The sequence below is a fragment of the Symphalangus syndactylus genome, chromosome 3, assembly GCF_028878055.3.
Source record: "Symphalangus syndactylus isolate Jambi chromosome 3, NHGRI_mSymSyn1-v2.1_pri, whole genome shotgun sequence".
Classification (NCBI taxonomy): Eukaryota; Metazoa; Chordata; class Mammalia; order Primates; family Hylobatidae; genus Symphalangus; species Symphalangus syndactylus.
The window spans coordinates 23,003,187-23,022,985 of record NC_072425.2 but is presented as its reverse complement, the minus strand read 5'-3'; the positions used below and the strand labels follow the sequence as shown (position 1 = coordinate 23,022,985).

Genomic DNA, 19,799 nt, shown 5'->3' with positions numbered 1-19,799 from the left:
GGAAAGCATAGAATAAATGCCGACTCCTCCTCAGCTCGTTCTCCCTCCTTAGTCCTGAAGCCAACCCCTTCTCTGCCCCTGCCTGGACTGTAGCAAAGGCCCTCCTGCGTCTGGCTTTGCCCATCCATAGATCCATCCTCCAAACTGGCACCTGAGTCACCTCTTTTTAGGCCAACCTGGCTGAGTCACTTACTTGCTAAAACCACAGAGGACTCTTGAGTCTGTACTGCTCATTCTGGCACTTGAGGCCCTTCCCGAGTTCTTCCCGGGCCTCCTCATTTCCAAACATCCCCCCAGCCAGGCACACTGTTCCAGCCCAAGCCTTGAGCGCTGCTCCTCCCAACCTCCCACTCACTGGCCTGCCCTGGAACCGGAGACTCCGTGCTCCTTGGACACCCAGCTCCCTTCCACACTCAAAGGCCCTCTCTGCAACTGTAGCTCAGTTCCCGCTCCTGGGTCCTATCCTGTCGGGATCTGGGGCCAGGTGTAACCCTCTCCCACCTGTTGTGTTCATTCCTGAGACAGAACCTTGAGCATGTTATACATGGTCAGTAAATGCTGCCTGGTTGACTAATCCAAGAAAGTTAGGATGACGTCTCGTGGTACTGAGACGTGGTGCTGTTAATGGTACCAAGGCCTGTTCTCTACTCCAAATTAAATGTCCTCATGCCCACTGCTTTCATTTCCAAGCAAGCACACCATCAGTGCCCAGGTTGGGCCATCTGGGTGTCTTTGTGCCTGCTTTCCTCTGGCCGTGGCCGCCTGGCACACTTCTGTTCCACTTTCAAAACCAGCTGAGATGGCTTCTCGACCACACAGGTGCCTCTCTCTCATGCCTCATCCCCATTCCTTGGACCTGCTTCCTTGTTTGCTTTGTCATGCCTGCACTGCATTGGTTTACATGCCAGTCTGTCTCATCATTTTGTGAGCTCATTGAAGGCCTACATCTACTTCATATAGAAACTTCACTCCTATTTCTATAAGACCTGAAACACACTTGGTGTTTGAGAAAGTTTCATTGAATCCGTTGAATTGGAAAAGTTTGCAACGTAAGCCTTAACATATCAAGGTTATAATGCTTTGTAACCTGTAAGTGCGTTTAAATTCAACAGCAAACCAACATGCGTGATAGCCCTATACGAACGGTCCTCTCTTCATCCCAGTCCAAGGAGCCAGCCTCTGGGAAAAACTCCCTTGTGTGAATAAAAAGTCCTGGAAGGCCTATTCCCGGTTCTTCCTTAGTGGGTCTTGATGCTGCTCTCAAAGCAAGGACAGGCAGAGGGCAGAAGCAGAGAATCATGAGGGAAAAATCTCTTTTCAACTTCAACAGTGTGGAGGGTTTTAAGGAAAGAAATGCTCCCTCCCACAAAGAGGAGAGTCCTGACTCCTTGGGAGAGGCGAATGTGCCCAAAGGGCTGCAATTTTCCTTCCGCTAAAATGATTTTGTCATCATCACCTTGAACTTAAGACAGTAAATATCAGGTGGTTGCTTTTCAGTTGAAATGAAATGTTTTCCCATTAAGGTTATAGGAAGAAAGATGAGAAAAAAGGCGACACTCTTACCAGAAATTAGCCCTTAAATAACTCGGTAAGTGGCAATCAGTGACTTTATAAGCACTCAGTAAGTTTTTATTCAAGGAAAGATTTGGAAATGTACAGTTGGAATACACTCAATAACAACGAAAATAGCTCAGAGGACTCCTCAGTTGGCAGAACCATCCACAGTTAGGCGGTCATCTGCTCCTCACTCCACTCTGTGCAGTAGACTGTTATGACTATGCCCCTGTTCCAGACGAAGAAACTTGAGGCTTGGCAAGGTGTTGCACCTGTATCATCTAGCTGAACTGCAATTATAAGTCAGTTCTTATAATCCACTGATCCACTGCTCTTTCTATTTTACTACCGTAATTCTTCTTCTCCTTTTTTTTTTTTTTTTTTGGCTTCAAGCCATTCTCCTGCCTCAGCCTCCTGAGTAGCTGGGATTACAGGAGTGTGCCACCACGCCCAGCTAATTTTTTTATATTTTTAGTAGAGACGGGGTTTCACCATGTTGGTCAGGCTGGTCTTGAACTCCTGACCTCAAGCAATCCACCTCCTGCCTTGGCCTCGGCCTTCCAAAGTGCTGGGATTACAGGCATGAGCCACCATGCCCAGTCCTCCTTCTTCTTCTTTTCTTCTTTCTTTTTTTTTTTTTAAGAGATAGGGGCTCACTCTGTCATCCAGGCTGGAGTACAGTGGTACAACCACAGCTCACTGTAGCCTAGGTTCAGCCTAGGCACCTGGACTCAAACAATCTTGCCTTAGCTTCTTGAGTAGCTAGAACTACAGGTGTGCACCACCATTAGCCTGACTTTTTTTTTTTTTTTTTTGGAGACAGAGTCTTGCTCTGTCACCCAGGCTGGAGTGCAGTGGCGTGATCTTGGCTCACTGCCACTGCAACCTCTGCCTCCTGGGTTCAAGTGATTCTCTTGTCTCAGCCTCCTGAGTAGCTGGGATTACAGGTGTGTGCCACCACGCCTGGCTAATTTTTGTATTTTTAGTAGAGATGGGGTTTTGTCATGTTGGCCAGGCTGGTCTCTAACTCCTGACCTCAAGTGATCCACCCACCTCAGCCTCCCAAAGTGCTGGGATTACAGGTGTGAGCCACCGTGCCTGGTCAGTCTGGCTAATTTTTAAGTTTTTTTGTAGAGATAAGGTCTTGCTAAATTGATCAGGCTAGTCTTGAACTCCTGGCCTCAAGCGATCCTCCTGCCTTGGCCAGCCTCCCAATATCCTGGGATTATAGGCATGAGCCTCTGCGCCCGACCCACCACTCCATTATTCAAATATACATCATAATTCACATTGTGGGTTACAAATCCTATGTGAAATTATTGATTTTTTATTTTATAGAGTTTTTTGAAAGATTATAATAGTAAGTCATGTTCTTTGTAGACATTCTGAGAAATGTGTAAAGGAATCAAAATCATTTGTAATTCTACAAGTCTGAGATCAACACTATTAACACTTTGATTTCTTATCTATATTTATAAAGTTAGGATTACATTACATGTATTCCAAATCCTTCTTTTTATACCCTACATTGTAAGTATCTTCCCATGGTTTAAGTGTTTTCATCAGTGTAATTTCTCATGACATGAAATATTCTGTATTAATTAACCATTCCCCCTCAGTTAGAGATCTAGTGTCACATGGTCTGTCATTTGACTAAATAGAGTCAGTGATCAGTCCCCTGAGTGATGTGCTCCCTCTCAGAGGCATAAATTTTTTTTTTTTTTTTTTTTTTTGAGACAGAGACTTGTTCTGTCACCCAGGCTGCAGTGTGGTAGTGTGATCTCGGCTCACTGCAACCTCTGCCTCCCAGGTTCAAGCGAATCTCTTGTCTCAGCCTCCCAAGTAGCTGGAACTACAGGCGTGTGCCACTATGCCTGGCTAATTTTTTTTTCTTTTTTGTATATTTGGTAGAGACGGGGTTTCACCTTGTTAGCCAGGAAGCATAAAATCTTATAGTTATAGGTGGCTTTGGAGATCACTCTGTCCAACGATGTCATTTATTATTTTATCATAGTATAATGAACATAAAGCTCACCGTTTTAACCATTTTCAAGTGGACAATTCAGTGGTGTTTCAGGCATTCACATTGTTGTGTAACTGTCACCACTATCTAGTTACAGAACATTTTTTAAATGATTCTAGAGGAGAAATTTAAATCCAGAGAGATAAGGTCATTTGATCAGCACATCATCCAGGGTCGCGGGCTTAGCTGGGGTTGCCCTGGTGATGGGAACCCCACCACCTCTGGGACGCCTTAGAGTGGAAAGGTGTTCCCAATGGTAACCAGCAAATGTCTTTCTCCAGGGTCCAACTCCTGCCTCCCATCCTGCCTCCAGAGCCTTGCAGAATGAGTCTGTTTTTTCTTCTAGTGACAGCCTTTCAAATTTCTTTCAAGGGTTGCTGTATTTAGTGGATGACTACCATGTCCCATCCTTCCTGAATCCCAATTAATAACCTCATGATGAAAAGAGTCTTCAAAGCCAGAGATATCATTTTCATGGATTCAACCACAAATTCAGAGGGAGGTGGTTTTACTCAGCTGGAAGAAGGTACTAAAGATATAGCTGATATGTAAGAGGAAATGAAACAATGAGAAATGGTATCTTTGCTGGAGATAATTCCAGTGATCATGTTGAGATCCAAGCCATCACAAATATGTAAGATCCTGTTTTTACTTAATAGCATTTTAATGGAAATGTCGGGCTTATGAAATAAAAGTGACGGGTAAAGAAAATATAAATCAAGCTGACTAGTCCTTTGGGATAATTTTTTTAAAAAATTGAATTTGGTATATCCTTGATTCATTAAAATAGGTGAAAGAGTTCTGGAATGTTTTATCTGTTAGCATTTTTCAAATAAAATGGAATTCTTTTTCATTGAAACTTGTGAAAAACCACGTATCTCTATTTTGCCTGGAAAGTTAACTGTTAAAAATCACCATTTATCAAGGTAAATACTACTACATGTCAAACATTGCTCCAAGCCGCTTACCTATATTACTTCATTTGTTTCTCATAACAATTCTACAATGTAGGTGGAAATGATTCCCATTTTACAGATTAGGAAACAGGCCCAGAGAGGCTGAGTACTTTCCCAAGCTCACCTAGTCAGTAGTGAAATCAGGATTTACACTTGGGACTGTCTCATGCCACACCCCATGTTTAGTTCACTATATAGCTTTTGTGATAATTTGATTTAAATCAAATCAGAGACTTTTCTTCTTATGTATAAGTGGTATATAGTTCCAGAAATTAACAAAGTAGAGGAGTAGATCCAGCAAGGTCAAATTCTAGTTGCTGAGAAGTTGCTCGAGTTAATTTCCATCTCTAGTTAAACATTCCTTCAATAATTTATTCATCCATGAAACATGTTCCAAGCACTCACATGCCCTAGAGGCCTCAGATACAAGAGTGAGGTGGACACAGTCCCTGTCACCCAGAAGCATGTGACCAAGTGAGGGAAGACAAGACCCATATATAAACAGTGACTTGGCAGTGTGATGATGAGCAAGCCAGCGTGGGTCTAGGTCATACAGGACCCTGAATGTGAGAGAAAGGTGCTTGGACTTAGTAGTGTAGGGAATGAGAAGAATGTGGTAGATTTTGAGGAGAGGAATGGCAAGATTAAAACTGTGCTGGAAACGAATAAATCTGCCAGCACTACGTATTCTGAATTGAGAGGGGAAGGGTGGATGGTATTAGAAAGCTACTGGAACGGTCTAGGTCAACAGTTCTGAAAGTGTGGTCCCCAGCCCAGCAGCATCAGTGCCTCCTGATAACTTGTTAGTAATGTACATTCTTGGATCTCACCCCAGACCTACTGACTCAGAAACTCTGAGTGGGCTGGGCAATCTGTTTTAGCAAGCCCTGCAGGTGATTCTGATACAGGCTAAGGTCTAAGAATCACTGGCCTAGGTGAAAGAAAATGAGACCTAAACTAGGGCAGTTGTAATGGGCATAGAGACAGGGAGCTTTAGACACACAGATTTAGCAATTACTGCTTGAACATGTGGGACAAAAGGGGAGAGAACACCCTGGATCACGTTCCCAGGCAGCCCCACGGCTTGGCAGGACAGCCTTGTGGCCGTGGTGCCGCATGGCAAAGGGACATAAACAGGTCCCCTTCCCTGCTGTTCAGCCAAGGCGAGTCCCCTCAGTCACTAGCAGATTCCAAACACACATGTATCATGTTGGCATTCCTGCAGAAAATGCTAACCATGCACCAAAGAAGTCCCTTAAATTAGCCCTGCAGCTAATTTAAAGAACTGGAGGATGAAGTCACCAAAAATAAACTTTACTGTATAGCCCAGCTCTGTTGCTTGATAAATCTCTGCTATCACAGAGGCTCTATTTGCCTGATGGGTGATGCTAGGCGACTTGAAGGGAAGGTGATAGACTCTAAAACAGGTGAGGCGTGGGCTTCCACAGTGACAAGGAAAGGACTTAACAAGAGAGCTCTATCTGCCTTCCAAGTCCCTCTAAGACCTAGACCCACGTTGAGCCTATTCCCACCTATTCCCCTTCACACAATGACCCTTCCTCCCCACAAACCCTGGCCAGGCCACTTCCATCTCGCTTTATCACTTCCCTCCATAACATATCATCAACAGCAACACAACATCAAAACACAAAAAAACACAATGGTGATGATATTAATTGCACATACTATGTGCCAGGAACTGCAATTTAAAAAAATTTAATCTTGATAAAATCCTGTGAAGCCGGTGTTATTATTAATATGATCCCCATTTTACAGATGAGGAAACCAAGGCACAAGGATATGAACCAATATGTTTTGAACCTGAGACCGAAACCCAGACAGGCGGACTCCAGCATCCTTGTTTCTAACCACTGCATCATGCGGCCTCCATACACGGGGAGCTGGCAGGCACTGACTGAGGACCTCGAGAGTCAGGCTGGTTATTTGTAATATCTCCTTTGACCCTAGCAAGAATCCTATGAATTAGGTATTACAAATGGTCCCATTTCACTGATGAGAAAAATGAGCTTCAGAGAGGTTAACCTACTTTCCTAAGGTGGCTCAGCTTTGACCTCAAAGTCCAGGCGCTTTTCACGCCATCATGCTCACTTGATGTAGTTATACAACTTCACCGAACTCATTTTGCCCTCCCTTGCAATGGAGAGAAGTCTCTGGCTCTATGGGGTGATGTGAGGCTAAAGCAGGAGGATGGAGCCTACGCCCAGCACAAAACGGCCACATTGTTTAGGACTCAAAACAGGCTTTCCACAAAGCATCAAGATGAATCTGCTTGGGGGGCTTGTAACTGTCCTCAGTGTGACTTCTCTGGAGGGTACCAGTGCTCATCTGGCTGCTTCGTTTTGTTTGCCAAACAAGTCAATCTGTTACTTTACATTCCGGGCTCCCACGAATTGCTGACATGTAATGTTTGTAATGTTTGTCGACTATATGATTAACAAAGGACCCCATGGCGACAACAGCAGACTAGGTCTCTCCCTGCCTGGGGATGGATTCCCAGAGCTGCCAGGCCTGGGGTTGCTGCAGGAGCATTTTCCTGCAGGGCCAGGCAACGCATTAACTGAAGGACAAGCATAAGGACTTACTCTAATGCCCTGGCTCCCACAGACCCAGAACTCATGCTATTTCAGAGCTGGAAAGGCCTTTTGGGGTCACTGGGCCCAGCCCTCTCATTTTACGGATGAAGAAGCTGACAGCTCATTTTACAAAGACCTCCCAATAAGCTTCTTTTCCAACAGGGCTCTCTGCCCTGCTGGGCCTGAGCATGGAGCGCGTGTCTTCGCCATCGTCCCTCTTGCCCGCTGGGCCTGCAGCATGGTCAGAGGCAATGAAACATTTTGTGCACACAAGCCAAGGAGGGGTGTTCCAGTCGGCTCCTCCTCCCTGGGCTGTGGGGCTGGTGGTGCAGGGGGTCTGGAGTTTGGGCTTTGCGGGCAGATCAGGGCATGGTTGAAATCCCAGCTCTGCCACTCACAAGCTGTGTGACCTTGGGCAAGTCATATAATCTCAAAGCTTTAGTTTCCTCTAATATAAAATGGGAATAATAATGGCACCTAACCTATAGGACTGATGTTAGGATTAGCAGAGAAGATGGACACAGCACCTCAATACCTGTTTGCCACTTGGATTATAACCACTGACATCTTTCTCTCACAAGTGTCATCATCTCAAGGGGCCCACTGTCTAGTCAACAGCCCTCAGTGGGAGAGACTGGTATTCACCCCTAGGACCTCAGGAGAATATGGGGTTTCTGCCTCACTCTCCACCCCATGTAACCAAACACTAGATTGACTTTCTGCTCCTCCGCTGCTCCTTCTTGGGAAACTCTCATTCCAGGCTGTCCAGGACCACCTAACAAACCCTCCACGTGTGCCTCATTTTCTCAGGCCTGGCTGGGGAGTTCACTGCACCTGCTCTGACACCCTCCTTCTCTATTGAGGATGAAGTAACGCGTGAGAGAGAACTTTGCTGCTGCCCAGGTACAGAAAAAGTCAGATTTTGAGTTAGAAGGGGCACTAACAATGACCGTGTGCCATTTTCCTTCTGAAATACATAGGGAGTGGGGCCAAGTCACTGGCTTGAGGTGAGGCATCACACAGGGGTGGCAAAGGCAAGCTAAGGCCCCCGGACTTCTCATCCAGAGCCTTTGAGATAAAAAAGAGTGAAGAAGGGAGAGTTAAGTGGCTCATGACTGTAATCCTAGCACTTTGGGAGGCTGAGGTGGGAGAACTGCTTGAAGCCCTGAATCTAGACCAGCTTGGGCAACATAACAAAACCCCACTTCTACAAAAAATTAAAAATAAGTCAGCTCTGGTGGTACGCACCTGTGGTCCTAACTACTTGGGAGGCTGAGGTGGGAGGATTGCTTGAATCCGGGAAACAAGGCTGCAGTGAGCCATGAGCTGTGCCACTGCACTCCAGCCTGGGAGATGGAGCAAGACCCTGTGTTTAAAAAAAGAAAAGGAAAAGAAAAAAGAAAGAAAAAGAAGAAAAAAATGACACAGCTATTGAGCATAAATGCCAGAGTGGCCAAAATTCTGAATGAAAAGCTCAGACTCTTCTAGCCACCTTGGCAGAAAGGAAGGAGAATGCCTGTTGCCTGAAGGACTTCAGAGTCCCCTTTAAAGCTACTGAATAGTTGGCCACTGCCTTTCCGTAGATGAATTGGCTGGTGCTTAGCTTTTCTCTGGAACCCAGAGAAAGATTTTTCAAAGTATAAGCCCTGCCTGCACCAACTGCCCAAGGCATGGTGAACAAGGTCCCCAGGCCTGAGAGAGCATTCCAGGTCTGCATGGCCTGGTTGCTGCCTCCCTCATCCTCCATATCCACATCCCTCCGTTTTATAAATGATCCACTAGAAAAACACCCATCTTTCAAATTTAAGATTCTCTCTCACCTTTCCCCAAATGCTTTCCATGGCTTCTGGAGATAGAATCAACCATTCCTTTCTCTATAACCTCCCCGACTTAGTATTTCATCATCATCATCATCAAGAAATTTATTGAGAACTCAGTCTGCATCTTGCACAATGCTAAGCCCACAGTATGCATTATTTTTTTTTCAGAGTAGTTATCACACTCCAACGGCTATTTGCGTAATTGTCTGCTTAATGCCTATTTCTTTTCTAGACGGAAAGTTCCCAGAAGGGCAGGCACCATTACTGCCTGGTTTATGACTATATCTACAGCCCCAGCACAGTACACAGTAGGTGCTTAAAAATATCTGACAATGAATACAGTCATTATTTCAGTGAACTCTCACAACAATCCAATCAGTCACAGTTACTAACAGGAGTTTACACCTGAGGACGCTGAAGCGTGGGAAAGTTAAGTCAGTGGCCTAAGCGAGGAGGCTGGGATTGGAACCTGGGTGGTGTGTCTCCAGCCCACATGTTAAACCCCTGCACTACCCCTGTATTTCCACACCCCTCTACTTCTGGTTGCCAGCATGAATCTTTTTTTCCTCTTGTTCTCTCACAGTCCCTGGGAAAAGCCTGTCTCTACTCTGGGAGAACAAAAATTTCCTAATGGCAACAGCAAGAGACTGTCTATATGACAATTATAATCAGTGGTTGTATTAGCCTCTGTTTTACCACCTCCAAAATTAGCAGAAAAGGCCAACTTGAGCTTTCATTGTACAGCTCTGCTAATGAAGGGATCCTTTTAATTACATACTCAGTGCCTATCTGCAACACAAAGCATTTTAGTGTTTAAACACAGTTCTGCACCAAAGTAGAGGGCTACGTGAATACAGACAATAAGTTGGGGGAAGCCATGTGTAAAAGTTATTCTTTGCCTAGACTGTAATATCTTTTTGGCATTCAATTTCATCTAAACCCAGTTCATTTTCTATGGTAATCCTAATTCTCTTCTATACACTCAGCATCCGACGAACCCTTATTCAGTAATTCTGTAGGCATATCCCAGGTCAGATACTCCCCCTTCAGATTGCAGGTGAAATCTGCACACTTTGTTAATTTCACTCATCACTAACTGATTTGCCTTGAGGGCTCTCACCACTTACCTGTGCTGGCACCTCGGTCAATTCCTGCAGTACATGTGTTGAACACGAAACCAGCTTCACTCAGCATCATGCCAGGAGCTCATGACTTGTATCCCACTTTCCAAAGCAATTTTTGAATGCCATTCTGTATGGGATTTGCACTGATGTGAATGAGGCCTTACGAGGCAGATCCCACAGACCTTTCTCAGACAAGGGTGTCCTGACCTTGCATTTGTATTTGGTCAGGGGAGAAAGGGAGTCACTCTTAGTGAGCCCCTCCTTTGGGCCAGAGACTCTAACAGGCATTAATTACCCTGGTTAAACCACACAGAGACCTTAAGATGGAGATATTAAGATGCACCTCCAGAACCAGAATGCGTGGGTTGGAATCCTGTTCCTGTTCCCAACTAGCTGGTAATCTTTGAAAAGTCTCTTATCCTGCTCGTGCCTTGACATCTTTATCTGTATAATAGGGATGATAATTCTCCCTATGTCCCAGCATTGTTGTGTGAATTAAATGGGCTAATCCATTCAGAGCCATACCTGGAATGTGGCAAGCACTCAGTAAGTGTTAGCTGCTGTGACTCAACAAACAAAGCTAAGCTCAGGTTAAACACAACACGCAAAGTCACGTGCCTTCTAAATAGTATCAACTGGTATCCAGGACCTGTCTGATGCTTAAGACCCTAGGCTTCCAGGGAGGCTAGGCCAAGGGGGCTCACTGCTGATCCACCCCTAGGAGACTGTAGTCAGCGCCCTGGCCTGGCGGAGCGTGACCTAGAGGCAGCCTTTCCGTGTGCATGGTCCCCTCCTGGCCGCAGCACGAGCACACTGGCTTCTGTCTCCACTGCCCACATACTGTTCTCTCAAGGGTGACCATGCACCTCCTAATTGCCACTGATCTTCTTAATCTTTCTCCAATCTTACTTGTTCACAGCATTCAGTGAAGCTGACCACTGTCTTCCTGAACCTCTCATTTCCTGGCTCCTGCACCCATGCACTCTCTGTGGTGTTTTTCCATCCTCTGTTTTCCCTCCTCTAGGACCCTTAGTAGTAGGTGGTCCTCTAAGCCCCTGTCCTTGACCTGCTCCCTGCCCACAGTCTTCCTGGGCGATCTTATTCACAAACGCGATGGCCTGTACCTCGTGCCACCTCTCTGTGTCTGCGATGCCTCTGTCCTGCCCACCCCTTCACGACAGCCAGGTCCAAATCCTGCTCATTCTTCCAAGCTCACTCTAGACAGCAGCCCACAGCCTTCCTGGATCCTTCCCACTCAGAAATACTCTCTTCCTGATTCCCACAGTACTTCATAGTGGAATTTATCATTTTCTAAATTTATATCACAGTCATTTAAGTTTGTGGCTTCTTTTTCCTGATAGACTCTGAGTTTGCCAGAAATAGAATCCATTTTTGTTCCTCTGGCAGTACTGTACATCTAATAGGTGATACAAAAAAGACATGCTGATACATGACTGTGTAAGTATTCTTTAAGACTGAGAACATGAAGAATTTGGAGTAATTTTGCCTGAAGGCAAGAAAATGGGCAAGATGACTTTTGGGTGTCATTTTTCAGCTTATGGGTCTATAAACCCATCTTTAGGGCAAAAATACCACATTAATAATTTATGGTGATGAGAGTAACGGTCACTGTGATTCCACCCCTTACCAATTGTGTGGCCTTAGGAAACGGGCATCAACACTAAGCCTCTTGCTCTCTTCTGTAAAATGGAGATGGACGATAAAATCCACTCTCCAGAGGTGTTGAGGGACTTGATGGGGTGGTATAAACAAGGGGCTGGCACCCTGGTTGGAACATCGTAAGTACAAAAGAAATGGTAGCTGTTATATGACTCCTTTGACATATATTTACTGAGTACCAACTCTGTAGCCAGGGATGTTGGGTCAACTCAAGCCCCACCTCCTCCAGGAAGACTTCGTGGCCTCCTTCGACCCATTACATTCTTTCCTCAAAGAACTTTGGTCCTATCAAGATTAGATTTTTTTAAAAAATCCAACTAATAAATGAGGCATGCCTATTAGCAGTCAGGTCCAGAGAGAAAGTCTAACTTTTTACTTTATGCAATTTGAATTCCCTGAACGTAGAGCTGTTGTCAAAATCCATTAAAGTATTTAATTTCTCTTGTCACTGCGCAATTCCCCAAGCAGACATCCAGACAGTTTGCAGTGGTGTTTCTCACAGAAGTACTAAATGTTTAGTTATCAAGGTACAGTTTTTAGATGATGCCTCCCTGATGGCTCTGGAGACTCTAGAGAGACTGTGTAAGTTCAAGCGCAAGGTTAAGGCAGGCAGCAGAGTGGCGAGAGCTGCAGGGAAGATGAATCACGCAGGCCTGGGCTTCAGCTCTGACACTGCCACTTCCTGGCTGACTGACTTTGGGGAAGGTACTTAACCTCACTGAGCATCAGTTTCCTCATTTGCAAAGTGGTGACAGCACCAAACCCACACGGCTTTAGTGAGCACGAAGTGGAATACCAAATGTAAAGAACTTGGGAGAATGCCAGACACATCACTGGTCCTCGACACAAGATGGCTTAAAGATCCCAGAGATTTGCAGATGCACAGACTGGGGTCTAGAGGCTGCTGTCCCCATCCACCTCTCCCTCCCAGAGGGACAGCCCTAAGGAGCAGTGTGTTTATGGCGACACAATGGCCAGACCCACCGGGTCCTGCCTCTTCACAGTAGCCTCTCCCAACACCCATTCAAATCAATTATTACCCCACTTGACCGACTCACCCGGTGGGAGCCAAAGGTTTCCATGCCAACAGGAATGTGGTGGGCATCCCAGCCCCCAAGAAAGAAAACAAAAGCAACTCTTTTAGTTTCCCTACTAACAAGCGCGGAGCTGAAGTCAGAGCTGTCTCTTTCTCAGTTGTCATGGCAACATCCACTGACCTACCCCGTCCTGCCAAACACACACACGGGAGAGGGAGAGGGCAAGGGGGATGTGTGGGAGGTGGTGGTCCAGGGATGAGGGGCAGCAGAACCGCTCCACAATGCTCGGGAGAGAAGTATAAAAACACCCGCTTTTACAAAAAAAAAAAAAAAACCACTGCAAAAAATGCACACCCCTTGCCAGGGAATGGAGAAATTCCAGTTTTCATTGTGTCGTTTCTTTGGCGATTATGAACAAATTTAGAGCCTATTCAATAGGCCAGTTTAAACCAGAAGAGGGAACAATTATTAATTTCTCAGCTATGACACAGAGACAGGGGGCGCTTCACTTGTACCTTTCCTGTCCTGCTCAGCATTTGGGAGACTGGGGTTGACGCTACTGTCTGCTGCCTCTCGCCACAGCTCAGGGCACAATCTACAGGGCAATTTCCCATTCCTGACCTAATGCAGCCTCAACAGCAGCTTGGGAAGAATAAAGCAAGGCACCCACTCTGCAGGCAAGAAAACTGAATGCCGCGACCACAAACCCATGAGTACCCACTTCTGTTTTCTGTTTTCTAGTTTGCTCTCTGCCCCCAGAAGTCTTCATCCAGGAAAACACTTGAATTTGCCCAGATGGGATCAATTATTTCCCACACTCTTAGTCTTCGTGTAGCTTTGACGAATCATTTTCTGGAAGTCCAACGCCTGCCAGAAAATCCACCCAGATAGCCCACTTGCATCTCAGTAGTCCAATGTTCCAGGATGAAGATAATACATCCCCTTGAACCTGCTTCTTGCTATTTCCATGTTGTTACCGGCAACTTCATCCCCCCAGTGAGCCAAGCTCAAAACCCTGAAGTCAGCTTCAGATTCTTGCTCTTCCTCAGCCTGGTTTCTGGGGACTTGTACAGAAGTCTTCCACTGTCCGTTTTCCATTTGGAGGCTCTGATTCAAATATTCTGGGGCAACCTAGCAAGTGGAAAGCAGTGAACAGTGGTTAACCACAAAGGCTTGGGGTCAGGATGCTGGGGCTCTCGCTGCTTGGCCACCTGTGTGCTAAGCACATCCTCTCATTTGATTCTCACCACGACCCCTTTGAGGTTAGGATTCTTCTTCATATCATCCCCAGTTTCCATAAGAGACTGTTTCCCTATGAGACACAGAAAAATGGCATAATTTGCCCAAGGTCATCCAGCTTAGAAGTGGCAAAGCCGGCTTATGATTCTGGATTGGCTGGACTCAAAACTCTCACTCTGAACCAATATGCATAGCTCCTTCCCACCCAGCCACAACTCTTTTTCTTTCTTTCTTTCTTTCTTTTCTTTCTTTGAGACAGGGTTTCACTCTGTTGCACATGCTAGAGTGCAATGGTGTGATTATGGCTCACGGCAGCTCCAAACTCCTGGCCTCATGCAATCCTCTTGCCTTAGCCTCTCAAGTAGCTGGGACTAAAGGCATTGTTCACCATTCCTGCCTAGTTTTGGTATCTTTAGTAGAGACAGAGTTTCTTTATGTTGGCCAGGCTGGCCTCTAACTCCTGGGCTCGAGCAAACCTTCTGCCTTGGACTCCCAAAGTGCTGGGATTACAGGCATGAGCCACCATGCCCAGCCTATAACTTTCTTAAGAACAGGGCCCATCACTTCATGTTTATATCTCAGCACTGACACCAAGGCCTGCGTTGCAGCACCTGATGAGTGCCACCTGATCAAAGCTCCATAGAGTGTCTTAGCTCGGAGCTGACCAGCCTGGGTTCCATGCCTACTGAGACCCCTTCTCCATATGTGACTTTGGGGGAACCATCAGGTAACAGCTGGAAGGCTGCAGTGAGCTGAACACTGTCCCCCAGAAGATATATCCAAGTCCTAATCCCTGAAACCTGTGAATGTGACCTTTTTTGGAAAAAAAGAGTCTTTGCTGATATAATTAAGGATCCCAAGATCATTCTGGATTTAGAGAGAGCCCTAAATCTGGGGACAGATGTTCTTATAGGAGAGAGATAAAGGGAGATTTGATGCAGACATACACAGAGGAGAAGGCCATGGGAAGCCGAGGGCAGAGGCTGGAGTCATGCTACCTGGCCAAGAGCTACCAAATGCTGGAAGAGGCAGGGAAGGATTCTCCTCTAGAGCTTTGGAGGGGGCATGGCCCTGCAGACACCCTGCTCTCAGACTTCTGGCCTCCAGCACTGTGAAAGAAGACATTTCTGTTATTCTAAGTCACACAGTTTGAGGTAACTTGTTAGGCAGCCCTAGGAAACTGATGTAAGAGTCCAGTGTCCTTATGTCCAACCTAGGTACCCTTAGGGGTTACTGTGAGATCATGTAACTGGAAGCAACTAGAATAGTGCCTGGTGCACAGTAGGCCCTCAATAGATGCTAGCTGAACAGCACTAAAACATTCTCAGTCAATATCCTGGAAACTTCTTTCCCAAGGCATACCTGGCTGACTGCCTCTGTCTACATTCTCAAGCTTGTAAAATGTTTAACTTCAGAACCCATGAGCCAGAAGGAGGAGCCACAGGGAGTATCTCCCTCTGAGCCCAGCTGTGTGGGATGAACGGGCAGCCAGCAGAGATGTTGGTGTCCTTGCGAGGCTGGTAACTAAGTACTGGCCCATCTCCAGCCCAAGATGACGAGCCTGTCACGGTGGGTTTCACAAAACATCTGTTTCAGGAACAAGCCTATTGTTTCAGGCAAGCTCTAGAGATAATAGTATGTTTTTCCTATATACAGCCATGACATGTTCACTGAAGCTGAATATCTCTAAATGTGACCAATTTCTTAAGTGGCAGAAGCCCATCAAACTCTTTGAGAACATATATGGCATGTGGGCAGCCCAAGTGGCTTCCTTTGCTACCACAGAGCTAAAGCAACACTCATTCTGGCTTGCAGGTAGGCGGTGAGAGTGGGTGGAGGTAGCGGTGGTGATTTCTCTGAAATTGGTACCTCTAAAGGTTATGCTTCATTCTGCAAGGGAGTCAGGTCCCCAGGCTTCATGCATATGGATGGCGGTGGTGGTTGAATGATAACCTGCAATTTCTCTTCCCCACGTTAATCGACTTGGGTTGGCTACCGAGAGTTTGACTAGGAATCGCGATGCCAGTACGCATACCAATGATCCCAGGATCTCAGCTCAGCTCTGCCGGCTTCGACTCAATTCCGGCCTGAGATAAGAAAGCACTAGTGCGGTGTCCCGCGTGAGATGAGCAGACTATGCCTTGGCATGAGATAGAGAGACGGCCAGAAGGCCGACCACAGCAAGGAGAGCTGGGACACTTTCCCACAGGCGAGGGGAAACTTGGGCCAATGAAGCAAATGCTTCAAGATCCCCCATGAAGAAAGTGCCTCCCCCGCAGCAAGCTGTCCCCCGTCCTTCCTCCCAGGGGAGGAGTGGGATGTGAGCTCCTTCCCTCGGCACACAGATCAAGACTGGAATACATCTGGTGTCTGGTGTGCTGCTTGGGAGTCAGGCCTGAACTGCTTGGGGGCCCCCAGGCAGCCCCAGCACCCAGTAGGGGTCTGGAGTGAGTCAGCTTCCTGGCCCCGGGAGCCCAGTTAGCCCGAAGCTGCCCTGGCTATTGGAGCCTCCACTCTCAATCCCTCTTTGCTCACCCAGGTGGGACACTGGCCTGCAGCCTTGGCCCAGGTCCCCTCTCCAGTTCCTGGCTCTATCCCCCTCCCCTTCCTCACCAGACCGCTGCTGGGATCCCAGGATGCCACAGGGTTAAGCCCACCCTGGCTGTCCGAGAAGGTCCCAACGCCAAGTCTTTATAGCTCAGAAGGCAGTGGCTCTGGTATAACCTCCCCTAATTATCCTGTGCCCTGCAGACTACTCCCAGAGAGCACTGGGCAAAGGAGTCAACACATGTGAAGAGGAAATAGCTTCAAGCCATAGAGACCAGCAAGCTCAAGGTCCTCATTCTGCATGTACACAAGTTCTGGAGATGGGAGGTGTGGCTTGTTCAAGGTGTCCTGGCACTTAGGTTTTAGGGCTCAAGAAAGAACCCGGGTTTCTGCACTCCTAGTGCAGTTTCCTGGGACGATGTTCTTGGCTCTTCTTTGGGCCAGTATCAGCTCCTTGCAGACAGGGGCTGTGTCTGACTCATTTCTGACTCTCCAGCAAAAGCATGGGGACAGGCCCAGAGCAGGGAATCAGTCAATGTTACTTAGACTTGGCTGAAACAGTCCCCTTTGTAAAACGAATAAATCAGACACAGACACATTACTGAAGCCTGCACAAAGGTATGGCTTCAGGATCTTCAAATACCTCAACTATGAGCAGGGAGGTGCTATTTCTGCCTATTAAATGGCATGGAAGTAGAAAAAGATGTCAGGTCACTATGTGAATTTTTTCTTACATAACTGTGATCCTGTGTCCACACAGTAACAGCCGCTATGGACTGGAGGTTGTGGCTGACACGCAGGCACTGGACTGGGGGCCTCGGACACAGGTCCAATTTAGTCCTGCTCTCAGCCCTGCCAGGCAGGAACTATCAGCCCAGATAGCGCTTGATAATAGGTAGAAACTGAGGCTTAAGCTGGTTCAGTGCTTTGCCCAAGGACACATAGCTCCCAAGTGCTAGAGCGTGGATTTTAGTCCAGGTCTGTGCTGTTTTACCTGGATTGGGTTGTTCTGACATTAGAATAGTAATAATAACTAATACATCATGAGTTTACTCTGTGGCAGGCATGTTAGGTGCATGGATTCATTTAATTCTCACAACAACCTTATGAGGTATCTCTACTTTACAGATGGGGAAAAATAGGCCCAGAGAAGTGAAATAATTTTACCAAGTAATCAAAGCCAGCCTAGAAGACAGGGAGGGAATAGTGAGAGAGAGAGAGCTCAGAATAAGAGGCTGGAGGTGCACGAGGAGCTCTGGAGTTGGGCTGGATTTGCTCACTATGTGATTTTGGGCAAATTACTTGGAATACCTTTTTAATTTTTGGAAAAATACATATAATATACAATTTACCATTTTAATTATTTTAAGTGTGTAATTCAGTAGCATGATGTACGTTCATTGCTGTGCAGCCATCGTCACCTTCCATCTCCAGAACTTTTCTCATCGTTCTCCCCTGAAACTCTGTCCCTATCAAACAATAACTCTCGACTCCCCCACATCACCCCCAGCAACCACCACTCTACTTTCTGACTCTATGAATTTGACTACTCTAGGTGCCTGATACAAGTGGAATCATGGCCAGGTGCAGTGGCTCACACCTGTAATCCCAGCACTTTGGGAGGCCGAGATGGGTGGATCACAAGGTCAGGAGTTTGAGACCAGCCTGGCCAACATGGTGAAACCCCATCTCTACTAAAAATACAAAAATCAGCAGGGCTTGTGGGCGTTTGCCTGTAATTCCAGCTACTCCGGAGGCTGAGGCAGGAGAATCGCTTAAACTCGGGAGGCGGAGGTTGCAGTGAGCCAAGATCGCACCACTGCACTCCAGCCTGGGCAACAGAGCAAGACTCCATCTTGGGCGGGGCGGGGGGTGGTGCCGGGGAGGAAAGTGGAATCATATAGTGTTTGTCCTGCGTATCTGGCTTATTTCACTTAGCATAATGTCCTAAGGGTTCATCCATGCTGTAGCATGTGTCAGAATATCCTTCCTTTTAAAGGCTGAGGCTGTTTATTCATTCATTCATTCATTCATGGACATTGTGAATAATGCTGCTATGAACAAGGTGTACATAGGCAAGTTACTTTTCAGTTAGTCATTTTTCTACCCCAATTCTGAGCCTCCAGCTTTGTTCCTGACACAGAGGAGGGAGTCCCCATCCATCCAGTGTCTGGGCCAGAAACCAGAGAGAAGAGATTCATTCTCCCTCCCCTCACAAGCATCAAGCCAGCCAAGTCCTATCCCTCCTGTCACTGCAGTTCACACACATCTCTGCCATCACTTGTCACCTCATCATGGGTCACCCGAACTTCAACAGCCTCTTCACCAGTTTCCTGGCTCACAACCTCCGCTTTCAATGTGTCCTTCATGTCATAGCCAAAACCCCAAGCCTGTCCCTGGCTCACTCCCTCATTTCCTTCAAGTGTGTGTCCAAGTGTGCCCTTCTCAGGCAGGCCTCCCCCAACCACTCTGCTTACAAGTGCAGCCCACACTCTTTCCAGCCCTCCAGAGCTCTCCCTGCTTCATTTTCTCCATAGCGCTCATCACCACTCATCACAGTATAGATTTTACTCATTTATTTTGTTTATTTTCCATCTCCTGTCCTCTCATCCTCCACCTCCCATCAATAATGGCAGTTCACAAAGGCGGGATTGTTGACAGTCTTGTGCACTTCTGACTCCATCCTGGTGCAGAGTAAGTGCTCAATAAACACTGCCTGGGTGCATGAATGCATGAATGGGTGCATGAATGCATGAATGACTGGCTCTTCTCTGCCTACAGAGTGAAGTCTAAACTCTCTGGCCTGGTCAAGCCCTTGACTTTGGGTCCCTCTCTGGCCCCATCTCAGACCACAGTCCTATTTAAGCTCCAGCCACACTGCCCTGCCCCCTAAGCCCTCCTGCTGTCTGATAGACAAAGACCCTAAGCCTTTGCGTGAACCTGGCCTCTGCCTGGAACTTCATTCCTTCCACCTTGCCCTACCCTTCTGCTGGCTTGTGGGGCCCCCTTCACTAGGCTCCCATGACACTCTATTTTTAACCCCTTTTGAAGCCCTTTTCACGCTATGTTACAATCGTCCTTGAACTCATCTCTAGCTGTTCTAAACTGCCAGCTCCACCAGGGCAGGAAGACCTCGCTCACACTGGGATTCTCAGCGCTGTTCACTGGGCACATCACAGCTGCACAGAAAGTATCTACTGAAAAACACGAGCAACCTCGAGAGTC

At 46.8% G+C, this 19,799-nt stretch overlaps 1 protein-coding gene across 12 annotated transcripts in view; it reads right to left on the bottom strand.

Moving 5' to 3' along the window:
* The window catches only part of TTLL11 (tubulin tyrosine ligase like 11), a 290,392-nt gene that overhangs the window by 55,666 nt on the left and 214,927 nt on the right, over nt 1-19,799 (bottom strand). Inside the window, exon 1 of one of the 12 annotated variants that reach the window (XM_055271239.2) lies at nt 12,810-13,118. The exons of the other annotated variants lie outside the window; for them this stretch is intronic. Coding sequence (XP_055127214.1) covers nt 12,810-12,952 — 143 coding nt within the window. The 5' untranslated portion in view covers nt 12,953-13,118. Of the gene's footprint in view, nt 1-12,809; nt 13,119-19,799 lie in introns of those variants that run through there. 12 annotated transcript variants of the gene reach the window in all.